We start from the raw sequence: 16,156 nt of genomic DNA, 5'->3' as shown, positions 1-16,156 counted from the left end.
TACAAAAAGTAGACAAGAGGGAAAAACAGTTCTTGAAGTAACTTATTTGTTCAAAAATCAGTGATTGTTCCAAGGCTGAAGGTAATTGTTTTTAACTCTTCTGAGACCCTGAGAATCCAGGGTCTTGGGCTTATATATGTGTAAAAGTTGTTACTGGTTATGCTAAGAGAGCACTGTATGTTGTCAGTAAACTTCATTTCATTTGGTGCCTTCCTTTAACAGTACTTGCCTGAGAAGAGAAAATCAGAAAGTAGATATTTTTGCAGTGATAAGTCTTCAGCTTTTGTTGTTCTCATCAGTTTCAGTTTTTGGTTTGGGTTTGTTGTTTTTGGTTTTTTGTTGGGTTTTTTTGGTTTTTTTTTAACTCCACCTCTGTGTGTGTTCTGATACTGGCTCCTCTTTGATTTGTGGTTGGTTTTGGTTGCATCCTCACAGTATTCTGAACAGCCTTCCTTCGATCTTAACTGTGCTGCCTGGAAAAGGCAGATGATTAATTCTAAAACAACCATTACCACTACTGTTTGCCATTTTGTCTTCTGTCAAACTTCCACTTTGTAACTGGAACCGTCAAAATGTTAATTCAGGAATATGGCAGAGGTTTGGCTGAACAAACCAGTTAGGGGAATTTGTTTGTAACTGCTCCTCCTGTTATGATGTACATCTGAAGTTACTTCAGTCACCTTTTTTAACCTTGATTTACATGTGTATGATTAAGATTTAAGACTTGCAAGATAAACGAGCCTTGATCCAAATATTCAGCGGTAATTCCTGCGCAGATGATCCTGCCTCTTTAATTTCTGTATAAATTTGTTACCTGAAGATCTGGATAAATTTCTCTTTCTGGTGAGAAACCCATAGTATTATGGGTTATGCCAAGTACTCTTTGTTATGGCCTTTCCAAGCTCCCTTGGAATTTGCTTTGAAGGGGAAGCCATTAACCAAGACTTGGATGAGATACTTAAGTGGATCTCCTGTGTTCACAGACTGATAAGATCAGAACCCTCCAGTACTTGCTCTAAACAAGTTTTTCAGGGTGGTTTAGTAGCATTTTGCCACTGGAGCCTAAGTGAGCAAATACTGAAGTGCTGCACAGTGGTAGAGGCAGCATGTAAAGAATACTCTTAATATAGCAGGTTGTTTTGGGTTATATTTTAATTTTGACTGTCAGTGTACAATGCACAAGAAGGCTTTCTCTCAAAGTATCTCCTGGAGTGAGTAACAGTTAATGCATCATCTATGCCTGCATATTAATTCTATCTTTTTCAGTCACACTTTAAAAAAATTCTCATTTTTCTATGTAAGGAAACTAAGTGTGTGATGTTACTTAGAGATTGAGGGTGAGTAAATGACCATGGGCATTGGCACTTGTACATTTAGAATTTGGCATTTGGAGGTCTTTTTCCTGTATGCCTTGTTTTCTGTAATTTGTCTTCACATCAGAATTTGTGCCGAAGAAGTAACCTGAAGATAAGCTGACACTTAAGCTTATAGTAGCCTCAAACTAACATAGAGGAGTAGGTTGAGGAGAAACCTGTAATACTTGCCTGAGATGGCTGGAAACTTGTCAGTAGTTATTCTAGGCCTAACATCAAGTTCTCTATTACCTGTTCTAAGTTCAGAATAGGTTTTGCTGTATTTCATGCTATAACACATTGTTCCTAAAATATTAACACGACAAATGTGAATAAGGCCAGTGTATGGAGAATACCATGAATTTATAAGAGCATATTCTACCTGTTTGAGGCATGCACCACGCCTCTCTTATTTCTCTGTATGCACGCTACAAAATTTATATTGGTAGTCTTCTACCTACAGGCAAAATACAGTTTGGAGTGTCAGGTTGGAGAGGTCGGTTTTCCAATAGCTTTACCCTGAGTACAGTAGTGCAGTAGCCTCCAGTAGTTAGACATGAGAACAGTAGGCACAGAGTTTTTCAGTTCAGGCTACGTTGAGATTGCTCAATGCTGTGCTCCTATCCAGACCAATGTACATAGTGGTGGTTCAGTATTGGAACCAACTTAGTCAATCCTGGAAGCTCCAGTGTAAGGGTGTAAGATACTTGTAAGTATCAACAAATAATTGTTTTAAACACTGAACTTAGTTGGTTTACTTACCCTAAAGCTTAAGGAACCAGTATAAAGGACTCTTTTTAGTTTCAGAATTCCACTGGAGCTTTCCTGACTACTTAGAGCTGGTTTTTGTATCTAAAAATGCATATAACTTCTGACATCTTAATTTTTTAATATTTTTTTTAAGAGTAAGTACATTATCACACAGCTTAGGTATATCTTGGTAGTGTAAGGCAAGGACTAAATAGTCCCAAAATGTGAGTTTGACAATTGCACAACTGTACTGTTTCCTGATGTATTTAGTGTATGTTTACGTGCTCAAAACATCTGCCCATTTTAGCACTTTCTTATTAATAGGTAAGGCTATCTTCAAAGGAGGCAATTCATAAAGATGATGGAGTTTTTAAGGCTCCTGCACCACCTCCCAAAGTGATAAAAACTGTGACAATACCTACTCAGCCCTATCAAGAGATAGTAACTGCATTGAAATGTAGGAAAGAAGACAAAGAAGTAAGTATTCTTAACAAATTTTTAAGATAAAGAATTATTGGTAATCCTAAGTACTGAAGGAACAGTGTCAAAATGAAATTTGGCTTTCCTATTAAAGATAATATTTTTATCTAAATAGTTGAATGGCCTTCATTAACTTCTTAATGTTTCCTTGCACTCAAAACTGAATAGATTTTAAACTGTACTTAAGGTTACAATTAATCCCAAGAGCAACTTACCTAGGTCAAAATATTTGTCTTTTCCAGTTATACACTGTTGTTCAGCATGTAAAGCACTTCAATGATGTAGTGGAATTTGGTGAAAATCAAGAGTTCACAGATGATATTGAGTACTTGCTAAGCGGATTGAAGAGCAATCAGCCCCTAAACACACGTTGCCTTAGGTAAGGTATCTTAATATAAAACAGTGAACTTATATTTAAAAGAGATGTTAAATATTGATCAGTGAAGTGACCATGCTTTAAAATGTTGTTTGGGTAGTTACCTGGCACTTCTGCTATAAAGAATAAAATTAGAAAATGATCGTCAAGATGATATAATGTGAATAATCAGAAGTAGTATGACTAGGAAGATAAAAGTTGTACAGTAAGAGACATCTTCAACATACTTCCTTGCTATAAATTAAAAAATATTTTCTGAGAACTATTCTGTTTAGTGTGATCTTGTGTGCAATATCTGTTCTGCTTTTTAATGCAAAATTCAATTCTAAAATAAAATCCCTAAGACTGGAAAGCTTGCTAGCTGTAATCTTGAACTAATGTAATATTGATGTACTCCAACCACCTGTTCTTTATCTTCTGTTGAGAAATAACATAGCTAGCATCCACTGGAAGTATTGTGGCCTCAATATTCATTGGAAGCTTTCCTAAGTTGCCTTGAACTACTTGTTGCACTCTTGAATATTCGAGTTACACATTATTGCAAAGTTAGTATCAAAAATGGTAGTCTTGCTTTGAAAAAGTTTGACTTAACATTGGTGTCTATTCCCTGGACATAAAAGTAATTAGAATCATGTTCTGTAACCATGTAATAATTTTTTTTATAGTTGTAAATTTTCCTCTGTTGAGCAAAACTAAAATGGTAGAGAAGGAAAAACTTGAATCCACAGAGACAGGTGACACTTTTAAGAGAGCTATTTTAAAAATTTGTTCTTCATGTTTCTCAAAAACTAGCAATGAATATTGTTGCTGGAGTATAAACACAAGAAATCTATGATCCAGTTTGTATGTACATTATGATAAGAATAAATTAATACCATAATGACAGTTTAGGATTGTTTTTCATATTGAGTGCACTTAATTTGCTCATATGGCAAGCTTCCTAAGATCTTAAACTGACTTATTTACTTTCCAAATTTGTATCATGGAATATAACTTGTATAAACACAATAAAAATTTTTTCTTTCAGTTAACAAATTAAAAGAAAAGTATTTTTCCAAAGGAAATCAATGTGTAAGGATAGGAATAGACGTAAAAGAATCAGAAACTGGTAGGTAAGCTCTAACTGGTGCTGTTGTGATTGGAGACAGAAAGACCACTTGTTCTTTAAACACCATATTGTATGAATCTTTTATAATAAGATTCCTCAGTAGTCATGGAAGACTTGATTGCAGAATCACTCCCACATTACTCCACATTTAAAAGCAATATATTTTTAATAATCTATATGTTGCACTGTGCTAGAAATGGCAGACAGTTTGCTGACAAAGTTAGGGGAAGACTGCCTTTTTTAAAATAGAATTGTTAGGCTGATCATTGATTAGACTAATATATTTGTCAGATTTTTCCTGAAAGCTATAGTGTTTCCATCAACCGTAAATGCAGTAATAAATATTAAAAATGTTTGGTTTTCTGTAGAAGTATTGTCAGGCAGAAGCAGGACTAATCAGTCAGATAACTGTTAGATAGCGATGGAAGCTCACATGTATAATTTCTGATAATGCCTTGATCCGTAATAAGCTCTCCTGTGCCTCTAAATCAGAGCTTTGTGCTTAAGCCATGAAAATTTTACTTTCAATTTAACTATTTGAAATTATTTCAACTTTTGTTTGAAAGAAGCAAGTTCAGGGTACCCTTTTAAAGCCTGTTTTTAGCCAACCTTAAAATAAAACCGACATAGTTTGGTGCTGGTAAGCAACTGTTGAATAAAATGCTGTTCTGTTCACCAATTACAAATTTGCCTTACACAAATTTTAAAAGAAACGTCCCAACAAGAGTTTTGTCAGGGTCTGAGGTAATATGGTTAATCACGTTGTGTAGACTTGCTTATCTGCCATTTTTGGAAATATGTACATTTTAGTTGTTCTAATCAAGAATTAATTTTCTCTAGTGTAATCAGCTTGGCGACAAAGTGCGCCATGCCCAGCTTCCGAATGCATCTGAGAGCACATGGGATGGTAGCCATGGTTTTCAAAACACTGGATGATTCCCAACACCATCAGGTATGGAAACATTGTGTATTTCATTAATGTTTGATATCTGTCTACTTTGTATGAACTTTTTGTACATGTAATTCAAGGTCAAGCATCCAGTATAGTGTGCATCTGGGATCAGAGCTCCATTTTAGAAATCTGTAGAGAAATGAAACATAAGAGTGCCTGCATTCCAATGACAAATTCCCTTTCCACTGTTTATGTGCTTCTGGGTTTGGAAATGTCTTTTAAAAAAAGCATTTAAGCTTTTTAAAAAACTGACTGTGCTTTGGATTGCTATTTTATATCTTCTCTTAAGCTTTTAAAAATAGCTTAATTGTTGTATTTATAATTTCCTTCAAATAAAATACATCTGAAAGGAATCCTTTCTCCTTGTAGTTAAAGATGGCTCTCAGTACTCATCTTCAGATTCGCTTGTGTGTAAATTACCACCTTATCTGTAGCTGTTGTGGGGCATTTTTCATGTCCTGTGCTTGTCTCCTTGAGCAGTGCTGTAATTGCAGTTGTAGGATGCCTTGAGTATGTGCAGCATTCTATGATAAATCTAGGAGAGGTAAATTTTAACTACTTATGGTAGTATGACCTGACAGTTAAAAACTGAAGCAGTTGGGATTTTCCTTCTTATCAACTTTACAAGTTCAATTCAGCTGTAATAGAAAACGCTTCTTGCAGGTGATACTATTTTTCCAGTAGTTGGAAACCGTGCCTCTGTGGGGTATCCCTTGAGGTATTGTTACAAAAGCTGAACGTAGGAAATGTTACTTGAAGTGGGTAGTAGATACGTATATCCAGTCAGGCTTATTACTTTTATTTAATAGCTCTAGAATAACGACATACAATGCAGAAGGAAACTGCACCCACAGAAACAGACATTTAAGAGATTGTATTTGACATCTTCCTGTGGGTAGGGGAGAAAGCTCTAGAGCTTTAAGTAACTAATTTAGAATAATAGCTAATTTTCCACCTCCCTCAAAAATTAGCAATGGCTAACTGTAAAACATAAGAACCAGTTTCAATGCATTCAGTACTTCGTGAGCCGTCAAAATAGCGCCAAGTGATACTAGAAATATATAAAGTATAGTCACGCTATTTAGGACTGCTGCCACCGAGTTGCAGGAGATCTGCAGAGGACAGCTACAGTTCCTTGGAAGATGTACAAGCTTGCTCGGTGTATTTTTGACTGTCTTTTAACAGTTACCATTATCATTATTCCTTCATTTTCAAAAGAACTAGCACATACAGTTCAAAAGGAAATTGCATGCTATTATTAGTCTGCAGTAACAAAAAGCATTGATTATATTCACTATTTTCCGTATATTTGATGAAATGTTCCCTTTTGTCAGGGGAAAAAAAAAAAGGTAGTTAATGTTTTAATATAGTTACAGTGCATTCTTGGTGCAGGTTATACAGTATTATAAGACTACTGATTTATCAAACTACTATTAATAAACACTACCTGTATGTTCTAACTACTAACAGTATATGCTTCAAAAATGACCTTCTCTGTATAAGCTTGCTGGTTTTGTATACTGCCCTTTCATTCAGTAATTATTTCACTAAAATTTTAACTTGTTCAAAATGAGTAGAAATTTCTCCACTAAATTTCAGTGCAAAGTAACTCAGGAATAATAAATCACACTAGGCTTTGCTTGTATGGCTCAAATCCATTTAAGATGAATAAGGACAGGGGGGAAAAAATACAATGATTTTGTTAATATTTTCTTTAAAGTATTTTGGAGATGGGTAAACTGCCACAATGACATTACTAATGGAAACAAAGATGAGTGTATACTGCATTCGTTGTACTGATAAAATGGAATAGACTGAGAAAGTAGGGGACTTTTACATTTCCATACAAATATAAAATAGCAGTTGCAGAGGTATTTTTTAACCAGCAAGGAAAACAAAGTAACCAGTTTTCTTACTGAGTATGCCCCAAAATATTTACATGAAAATTACTTGTTCCACTGAATTTTTCTTGTAGATTTGTCTTTAAGCTACAGTTTCAGTTTTTAACTGACTTTGTCTCTTCAGCTGTGCTCTAAAGGTTTTGGAGTATTATTAATTTTTAAAATAAAAACTATATTTTCATTATAGCTATCGGTAGTCAAGCATAGAAATGTGGCTTTGTAATGTCTTCAGCATGTGAATAATTAAAAAAAAAAAGCATTAAATGTAGTGCTGAACCCTAGAAGATAACCATCTGTTCCCACAAGCTGGAGTATAAATAGAACAAGCAAGGGAAGACAAGGATGAGAGTGGGTGTAAATGGTCTGCCATTTCTGGAGTGTATGTTCAACTAGAATGTTTTCCTGAATTTTGTAGAAGTATGGAGTGCAACTCCATAGTTAGATATGCCATACAATTTCCGTCTAGAGCAAATTCTATTTATTTTACTTTTTTCTCCTCTCCACACTTGTTTGGAAGCAGAATGTGTTTTAAGCCTCATGAGGAACAGAACGGGGCAGAGGGGGAAACCAGCCCACCCAAAAAACCAGCTTCACTACTGCAATCCATAAGGGTGGGATTTTGAGGGTTTCATTTGGTTCTTTGGTTGTTTGGTTTGTTTTTTTAGGATATCGATCAAAAATTAGCTGTACTAACAATTTTCCTCTCATTCTCAACTCAGAATTCCGTGTATGGTAGGGTGTGAAGATAGCTTTCAGACAATGTGGTTAACTGTTTTTAACACACAAGATCAGAGCAAAATGTAGTTGATACTGAAGATTAAACCAACTTGCCTAGAGGGACTAAGAAAAATGACTTTTAGAAAATCTTTATCACTGGTCTGTAGCTGAAGCAGGTTCGTTCCACATGGTATAAGCACCATTCACATTTGAGGTCCTTACTTTTGCAACATCACTGTTTTCCTGTTGCATGTTGTTAGCATTCGGAGGCTTATTGGCCTGATGGCCTTCTGTACGTACGCTGTTGCAGGAACCTAGTTTTTGTTACACACAGCTATTCCACTCCTTTTTGCTTTTCTGGCAGTCCTCCTACAGCCTGAAACCTTCTGCATAAGATCTTAGTCCCCTGCTTGGGTCCATTCTGATCACACTTAAGTATCTTAAAACCTGAGTGGAAGGTCTGAAGGGAAGTGTTGACAGAGCTTATGTGGAGGGAGAACCATTACCCTCTGCATAATAGGAAGTTGGTTGGATTGCAGAGAAGGGAGCCTGGGCCAGGCAAGGGCTTGGTACAGAGACTTACAAAATGAGTGTGATGCCCTTACCAGACTTTGGAGTATCTGTAAAGCATTTCTGAGTAGTGACCTAAGAACAGTCTCTGACTTTTTAAAATGCCTAAATATTGCCAGCCCAGGTTATAAATTCAGCAGTTTCCCTCTATTAACTGCTGCATAGTTTCTAGTTGATAGAAGCTCCTTTGGGGTCTTAATCTTTTTTAACCTGGAAGCTCACCCAGATAATGCTGGTCACTAGAAAATAGTTCTTCATAGATGTTGCTCTATTAGGTCCCATATTGGCTGAACAACGGTTAACAGAGTAACCTTTGATTTCTCTGGAATGCATGTGCTCCTATGTCCTGTTTTAATAACTTCCATTCTGAAGGAACAGAGAGTTTTTCAGGGAACCTGAAACTTCTTACATTTTAAACCAGTTGCAAGTAGATCCAGAGTTAAACAATTTCTATAATTAAAATTATAAAATTGCAAGGTTTGTAGGAGGCAGTTAATAGAAATTAAGGGAAAACAGTGTATATACCCTGTCTATGTAGACAAGCCACGTAGATTGCTTTCTGCCTTACATCTGACAAGGCTAGAGTAGTGATATTCACAACTAAGATTTTTTTTATTTTTTTTTTTTTTTTTAAACAATGCTGTGTCATGTTGTATTCATGAAAGGAGATGCAGATTTGGAAACTCTTGCTTCCTTCCTTCAGTACTCCAAATGCATCTTTGGTAGTTAGATAATCTAGTCTTTACTCACCTGAGGGTTTCCTTGACTCAGACAGGAAGGAGTTTTAACATAGCTTTTGATAGACTGGCAGCTTCCTAATACTGTTTTGGAAATGCTGATACTGCTCAGTGTGACCAGGTATGATTATTACTTGCTTCTAAAATAAACAGAAGCAGCTAATGATTGCTTTGGTGTTAAACAAGATGTTAATCTGTTATGACGCAGAAATTCTGCTCTTTCCTGTTGAGCTGTACAACATTCACATCCCAGAATTAGTTTGTTTCTGGTTTTAATTTACTTTATACAGAAAAGATTGGAATAGGTGCATGTAGCACGTTGACTCTTGAGAGTTGAACTCCTAAGACACATGTACCCCACATGCCCCCAGATATCATAAAAAGTTTCTGAAATTATTGAGCCCAGCACAATAGCTGGATTCTCCATGGAACATATCTCCTCTTTACCATAACTTGGAGCTCACCTGGATAGATGAGTCTCTTAGTGCAAGTGCTGTACTTACAAGCACTAGGGACGGATAGCTTTGCTCTGATCTCTTCACTGTCATTTGTCGCTTCCTGTGAATCACCTTCTTCTGCCTTTGCTTTTATGGAAAAGCAAATGACTTTCATTCATCCTCATGAAGATGAAATTTAATTCCTTCTTGAAGAAGGATTAAGTATTCTTTAGCCAGTAAGAGGTCCTTATATACCAGTTCTGTGTAAGATAGGGATGGTCAAGATAATAGCATTTACTTGTTAAGGACTGATGGGGATGGGGCAGGGGGAAGCTGGTTTGTACTTTGGCTACTTCCAAAAAGCAGAATTCCCCTGGAAATCAAATGTGTTTATGCTGGAAAGGTTTGGGTAAGCTATTGACTGACAGACCTGCTTGGCAGAATTGGAATGTATGTCACCAGGCTCTCCACCCCCCGGCTCCCAACCTTGCATGCAAACAATGTCGCCATGATCTCTGTATTTTCTGGTGCTGTCACCAGCTTATTCCATCGAACCAGAATGTTCACCTACCTTGCCATGTAGCCTGTGCGTTTCCACTTTGTTCCCCTGCCATCTGTCTCTTCTATAATACTGTGTTACTGGAGTTACTGTTTCTTATTCAGCCTGCAGCACTGAGTTCCTTAAAAGTAGAAAACCATGCTTTTCTACTAGGGTTTTGTAAATGCATTAAGTGATTTATGTCTCAGTTGTATTGGTTAGGAGAATGCATTAGTAACTTGCCAGAAGGAATCCATGTACAACAGTAAGTACTCATGCAAGTGCTAGCACATACTGGGACTTGTCAGGCTTTTTTTTCCACAAATCTTCAGCTTGTTTATTAAAAATTGTAAAAGGTCTGCCTAACATGATTACTAAAATCTGGGGTTTTTTTTTTTCTTTCCTCTCCCAACCCAAGAATTTGTCCCTTTGCACAGCAGCTCTAATGTACATCCTGAGTAGAGATCGTTTGAACATGGATTTAGACAGAGCTAGTCTAGATCTGATGATACGGCTTTTGGAATTGGAACAAGATGCTTCTTCTGCCAAGCTGCTGAATGAAAAAGACATGAATAAAATTAAGGAAAAAATTCGGAGACTGTGTGAAACTGTTCACAACAAACATCTGGATCTCGAAAACATCACGGTGGGTATCATGCTTTTACTTGAAAGCCTTGGTGGTAGTGGAATGCTTAGTAAAACGGAATTTACAAGCATCATCCTTAATCTCGTATCTCCCAACTAAGGAGTCATGACATTTTGTCTGCCTTCTGTGTATATATGACTGCACTGCAAGTATTTTCTTGTTTAAATTTGAAATTTCCTTTCTTAAAAGGCTGTTAGTGAGATAATTATGATGTTCTTCAGCCATCTGATTGACCATTCACCTCCTGCTAAGGGCAGCTAGTTAAAGGTAGCAATTAAAAACAAGTAGCACTTCAAATAACGATGTGTTTAAAGACCATGTTTAGATTATTTGACTGTTTCTTTGCCTAAATTTTATATATACATTCACAAAAAATAGGGGTTCTTACATGGGAATATAAGTATTGTGTGTTAAATTGAAAATGTGGTGTGGGTTCTCCCATTAAAAAAAGAATAAAAATCTGTCCTACAGGAACTGATTTCTCTCTGCCCAAAGTGTGGTGGCAGATCTGTTGATTACCATAAATAATGATGAAATTTTTTCCTTCCTTTCTCAAACATACTTGTGTTACATCTTCAGCAGCAACAGAGTAAACTGTTTTTGTTTAAAAATAAATTTGGCCATCAATCTAGCTTGAAAAGTAAAGGGTAAGTTGCAAGTCTTTTTAAAAGAGTATATTTAAAGAATTGTTGACAGATTGACTAGATGAATGGTCATAGATGGCAAAAGTTAGTGATGTGCTTTTGCTTTCATCATATTTCAGTACAACAGATGTTAGTATGATTTTAATTTTTTAACATACTGTAATACATTCTTTTAATGTTTTAAAAAGTCTTATTAGGTTTTTGCCATTTTTCATGTAATACTTATACCCAACATGAGAAGCTTCTGATTTATTGTTTATAAAGTGAGCTTTTTAGAGCTTTGTCTCTGCAAGTAATGTTTCAACTCCTGCCAGTAATCTGCAGTTCAGATTGTATTCCATTTTAGGTTAGATTAGAAGATGATATGCCTTGTTGAGCTGGCATTTTCTTTTGTAGTTTTTGTGACTTTTTTGTTGGTTTAGGAAGGGTTTGGTTTTGGGTATTTTCCCCCAAATTCTAGCTATGGAACAGACAGCTGAAGTGGTATGAAAACTCAGTGTTATGTAGCAGTAGAAAGAACTGAATTTTAGGGGAGGAAGATAATATTGATTACATAATTCTTAACCGTGGTCATCAGTTGTGGTGACAAAGGAGAATTGTTTGAGTTTCAATTTTAGGCTTGTTTCCTACAAACCTATGAAATGTGCAGGTAGGGGGCTTGTATTAATTTTCTGGACTTTGAAATCAGCAAACGAAGAACGAATTTGAGATTATTTTCTCTGCTTTCAGTTTACTCTGTGAATTCACATGATACAATCTGAAGATACCAACACAGAAGGAAATTTGTTCTCTAGGTGCTGATGAGCTAGGAATTGGAATAATCGGTGTCTTATTTCAGTGCCGTTTTGGCACCAAAGGCAGCTTGTGTAGCCCACAGTCTGTCAGTGCCAGGATATCTTTTGCACTATAAAATGTAAGACAGCTCCCTTTATTAAGCATGGAACAGCTGGTACAGGTTCCTCATTGCTAAAGCATCCAGCCACACAGACCACTGTCTCCTATTTGAGCTTTTCTCATATTCATAATCTGTGCTAGCCTGATGTTTTTTTTATGAACTGTAATTCTGTTCTTGTGTTTTGTTAGGAATGGGTTTTAAAGGGGGAGGGTATGTTAAAAGGGACTCTGTCCTGTGAGGAAGTTGTCCATAAGTACGTGAGTAAAGAGTAGTATTATCATGGGCCATCAGTTTCAGCTGGGTTTTGGTGTTTGGTTTTTTTTTTTCCTGAGGCATCTCTATTTCTTAAAATGTCAAGCTGTTGTAAATGTATTGAACACTGTAGTACCTCACAGATTGAAACTGGTTCCCTCCCAGCTGCACCATCTAGAAGCAGAGACTATATAGTGTTTAGAAAATACATGCAAGCCAAATGAGATGATGAGGTTCTCTTTCAGTTTATGATAGTAGCAATGGTAATTTGAGACAATAATGAACTCCGTATGTAGAAGATAAAGTTGCTTTCACATAGATCTCCGTCATGAGATATAATAAGTAATCTGTTTTTGTACCAGATGACAGGCAGAAAAATGCTAACAAAAATGCAGATCTTCTGGGGGTAAAGAAAAGATCTGTGCTTTTTCAGATGCAGACACATCTACTGAGAAACAGAAGGATTGCAGCAGATGTTTGGATAACTCCAGTTTGTGCCTAACTGGTTACAAATTTGGTTTTTTTGATTCTTACACAAATCAAATGAATATGATCAATACTGCCTATCTCTTTCCACAGAGAATGTTGTTTGTGTGACTATCTAGAAGTTAGATCAGACTAATTTTTGCATACTCAAACAGGTATTCAAAAGGTTCTGTTTTCTAGACTGCTGTGAACGTTAAAAATGTAAACCCAGAAACTGAAAAGGAGTTCTCTGTGGGTTGAATTTGTTCCAAGTTTTTTTTGCTGGCTTAGAAGAAGATAAAACCTGAAGAACTTAGCCTTTATGTTAGCAAATGGCACTTGCTTGTCAGTCAGCATAGCCCTCTGTAGCTGATACTTGCAGCTAGCTTCTCTCTTGCATCATAACAAAAACCTTCAAAAGTGACTTATCTTTTCAGCTGGTGAAAGAGGTTATTCTGTTTTTCACTTTAAGCATAAGGCTGAAGGCTTAAGGGAACCATGTTTTTAACTTACTTTCCTCAAGAGCAAAAGGGTTTACAAGGTTTGATTCATTTTATTAAAAAAAAAAAAAAAAAAAATTAAGACTTTTGTTCCTATGCCCAGTAATGTAAATATGAAATTATATTCTCCTGGAGTTTTTTGAAGTCTTATTGCCCTTTGGCAGAAAACTAAGGACCATACTTTAAATATTGTGCAGCCTTTGAGCTTTCATGGTGATACGTATTTAGGAAGTTAACTAAAACTTCTGTAGCTGTGAAGATCTCTAAGGAGAGTTTTTAATCAACCTCTATCCATCTGGTTTTGGTTATGCATGATTTCAGAAATCCACATTACAGTATTTTCAAACTCAATCTATAAAAGTGAAAGGAGTCATCTGAAGAGGATGGGAAGGCTTCAGAGAGCTAGGGATCTGTCAAACTGTTGTCTTCAGGTTCTCTCCCCTCCTTCCTCAAAATACTTTCTCATTCGGTTGGCTTCAGAAGGGAAGTTCTCCATCCATTGCTTAAAATATCCTCACCTCCTCTAGCATTATGTTTTTCACTTGGCAGTTTTTAGAAGTGTGAGGTTTTGGACCTTGGACCAGTGATGAGATGAGACCACTGTAACCAAGTTTCCCTCCTGTGAGAAGACTTGATGAGGGGCTGTTGGCAATTAAAAGTAGTTAGCAGTTTCCCTGGGTGGTAAAACAGTTGCAGGAGTAATTGCAGCTTTGTCTTTGTTGCCTTTGTGATGGGGAATTGAGATGCTGCTGATGCAGGGAGGAATGACCTATTGTAGATTTGCTGCTGCTTGTGGTCCCTTATCCCCCACACCACCTTCATGACCAAAGGACACTGCCATTTACGTTGGAGAAATGCTGTTTCTAACTGTATGCTCTTCAGTGATGGTGTGCTGCAGAACTAGATCCTAAAAACCAGAAATAACTAACTTTGGGTAGTAACTTCTTTATAAGGACTAATCTTCAACTTTCTTTTCATCCTTGGAAATCAGTATTTTTGAAAACAAGGAAAGCGGCTGAAGGGGTGGGGTGGGGGGGGGGGCATGTCATAGAATTTATAAATTGGTTTTCCAAGACAATGGGGTGTTTACTCAAGTCTGGTGAGTACTGTTATTCCCAGGAGGTGCTGAGGTTTGAACCGGTATTCTGGAACATGCTGCACAGCTGGGAATAAGCACAGCCCTCCTTGAAGCATTACAAATCAAATGTGTCAGGGAGGGAAGATAACTTAAGAGTGGTTGAGTTCAGTTGGCTTTAACGAAATCTTACGGCTTTTCCTCTGACCTTTCTTTGTTGTATTTATGTACCATATATGAAATTATTAAGCTTACAGTAGTCCAGATTTGCCTGTGTGTGTTCCAGGTGTTATGGAAGTCTATACTGGTCACTTTTGTGTAGGTGTAATTTATATGTATGTATATGTTTTATAATTATCATTTGCCTTTTGTTAGAGACCTTTGGAAAAACAAGTAATAGTCTTAATTTTATAAATGGTGTTAGTTAATCCCCTGCATGTTTTTAACTAAAACTAAGATAATCGCCTAAAATCTCTTCAACTTCCATTTGCGGGGACTAAACTTATCTTTGCTGTTGTTGAATTTTGATATGTATTCCTCTTTTTTAAAAAAAAAAAAAGCACTAAATATAGTAAGATTTCCTACAGTGTTTTAATTTAATTGCTATCTTCTATGAGTTTAAAACCACAAAATACCGATGTTAGAATCAAATGTATTCTACAAGCAGCAGAGCCAATGTATCTGGGAGACAGAGAAGCAGTGTTCACTGTGGCTTTTCTTCGTCTTTTTCCTGCCTGGCTGATTTGTCCATTTCCTTCCTCCGCTTGTTTCTTTTGATAACAAGAGAAACAGATGAAAGGAGGGTGCTTAGATTTTTCTAATCTATTAATAAAATCAAGAGAAAGTTGAAAATGCAAAGTACCTTTTTATCAGTACCAAGTAATTTTTTTAAGATACCCGTATTTTTCAATCTGTTCTTGCTCCCTCTGGTGGCTCTTCTACTTGTAACCTATAGCTTTTTTTTTATGGTTTTTATACAACATGTATTTGTATGATTTGATATATTGGCTACAGCTACATATGATGATTTCATTAATTCTGAAACCTAACTCTTTCAGACCGGGCATTTGGCAATGGAAACATTACTGTCTCTCACCTCAAAACGAGCTGGGGACTGGTTTAAAGAAGAACTGCGACTTTTAGGTGGTCTTGATCATATTGTAGATAAAGGTATATTGGAGATTCTGCTTTGACAGTGTGAAAAATTAGTGGATCTTGCTAAGATGTTTGCTTTTCTTAATATTCATTTTCTGTGTTAAAAATAGAGACGTATTTTTCTCAGCAATATTAAAAATAAAGTATACAATTTGATATCGTCACTGGGAAATATTAGTGACTTTAATCTGTTGCATGTGGGATTGAAAGTAGTTTTAAGGCTAAACAGAATGTGTATAATGTTGCATATAATGTGTGTGAGATTAAAAATGGCTTGAGTTTAGACAGAATACAGATTACTGTGTTACGTATCTCTCTACAGCACACTTATTCTACAGTAAGATCTCCTTTAGAGTCTTTTAGAATTATTTTCATGACTGGTGTTTTTTGACTAAATATCCCAGAGGAAGTCAGCCCTTCAAGAAGAAATGTGGGGTTTTTGTTTCCTTATTTTTTTAAAGATATGTCTTGGTTACATTTTTTTGGATCAGCATCTCACAGATAGGAAAAGGGACATTTCTAAAATGAATTCTTGAGCTGAATAAAGCTTGGTCTTAAGTAAGCAGAGGGGTGGACAAAGGAAGGATTGAAGAAATGGAAGCGTTC

The 16,156-nt window shown here is 36.3% G+C and overlaps 1 protein-coding gene across 3 annotated transcripts in view; it reads left to right on the top strand.

Annotated features, from left to right (window-relative positions):
- WAPL (WAPL cohesin release factor) overlaps positions 1–16,156 on the top strand; it is a 76,547-nt gene that overhangs the window by 48,690 nt on the left and 11,701 nt on the right. For 2 of the 3 annotated variants that reach the window (XM_049810083.1, XM_049810082.1), the window contains exons 6-10: positions 2,427–2,579; positions 2,825–2,961; positions 4,907–5,018; positions 10,337–10,564; positions 15,454–15,565. In XM_049810083.1, coding sequence (XP_049666040.1) covers positions 2,427–2,579; positions 2,825–2,961; positions 4,907–5,018; positions 10,337–10,564; positions 15,454–15,565 — 742 coding nt within the window. The remainder of the gene's footprint in view (positions 1–2,426; positions 2,580–2,824; positions 2,962–4,906; positions 5,019–10,336; positions 10,565–15,453; positions 15,566–16,156) is intronic. The other variant, XM_049810084.1, reaches the window with a different exon arrangement.

Source organism: Accipiter gentilis, chromosome 9 (genome assembly GCF_929443795.1).
Source record: "Accipiter gentilis chromosome 9, bAccGen1.1, whole genome shotgun sequence".
Taxonomy (NCBI): domain Eukaryota; kingdom Metazoa; phylum Chordata; class Aves; order Accipitriformes; family Accipitridae; genus Astur; species Astur gentilis.
This window is presented reverse-complemented; position numbering and strand designations above follow the sequence as displayed.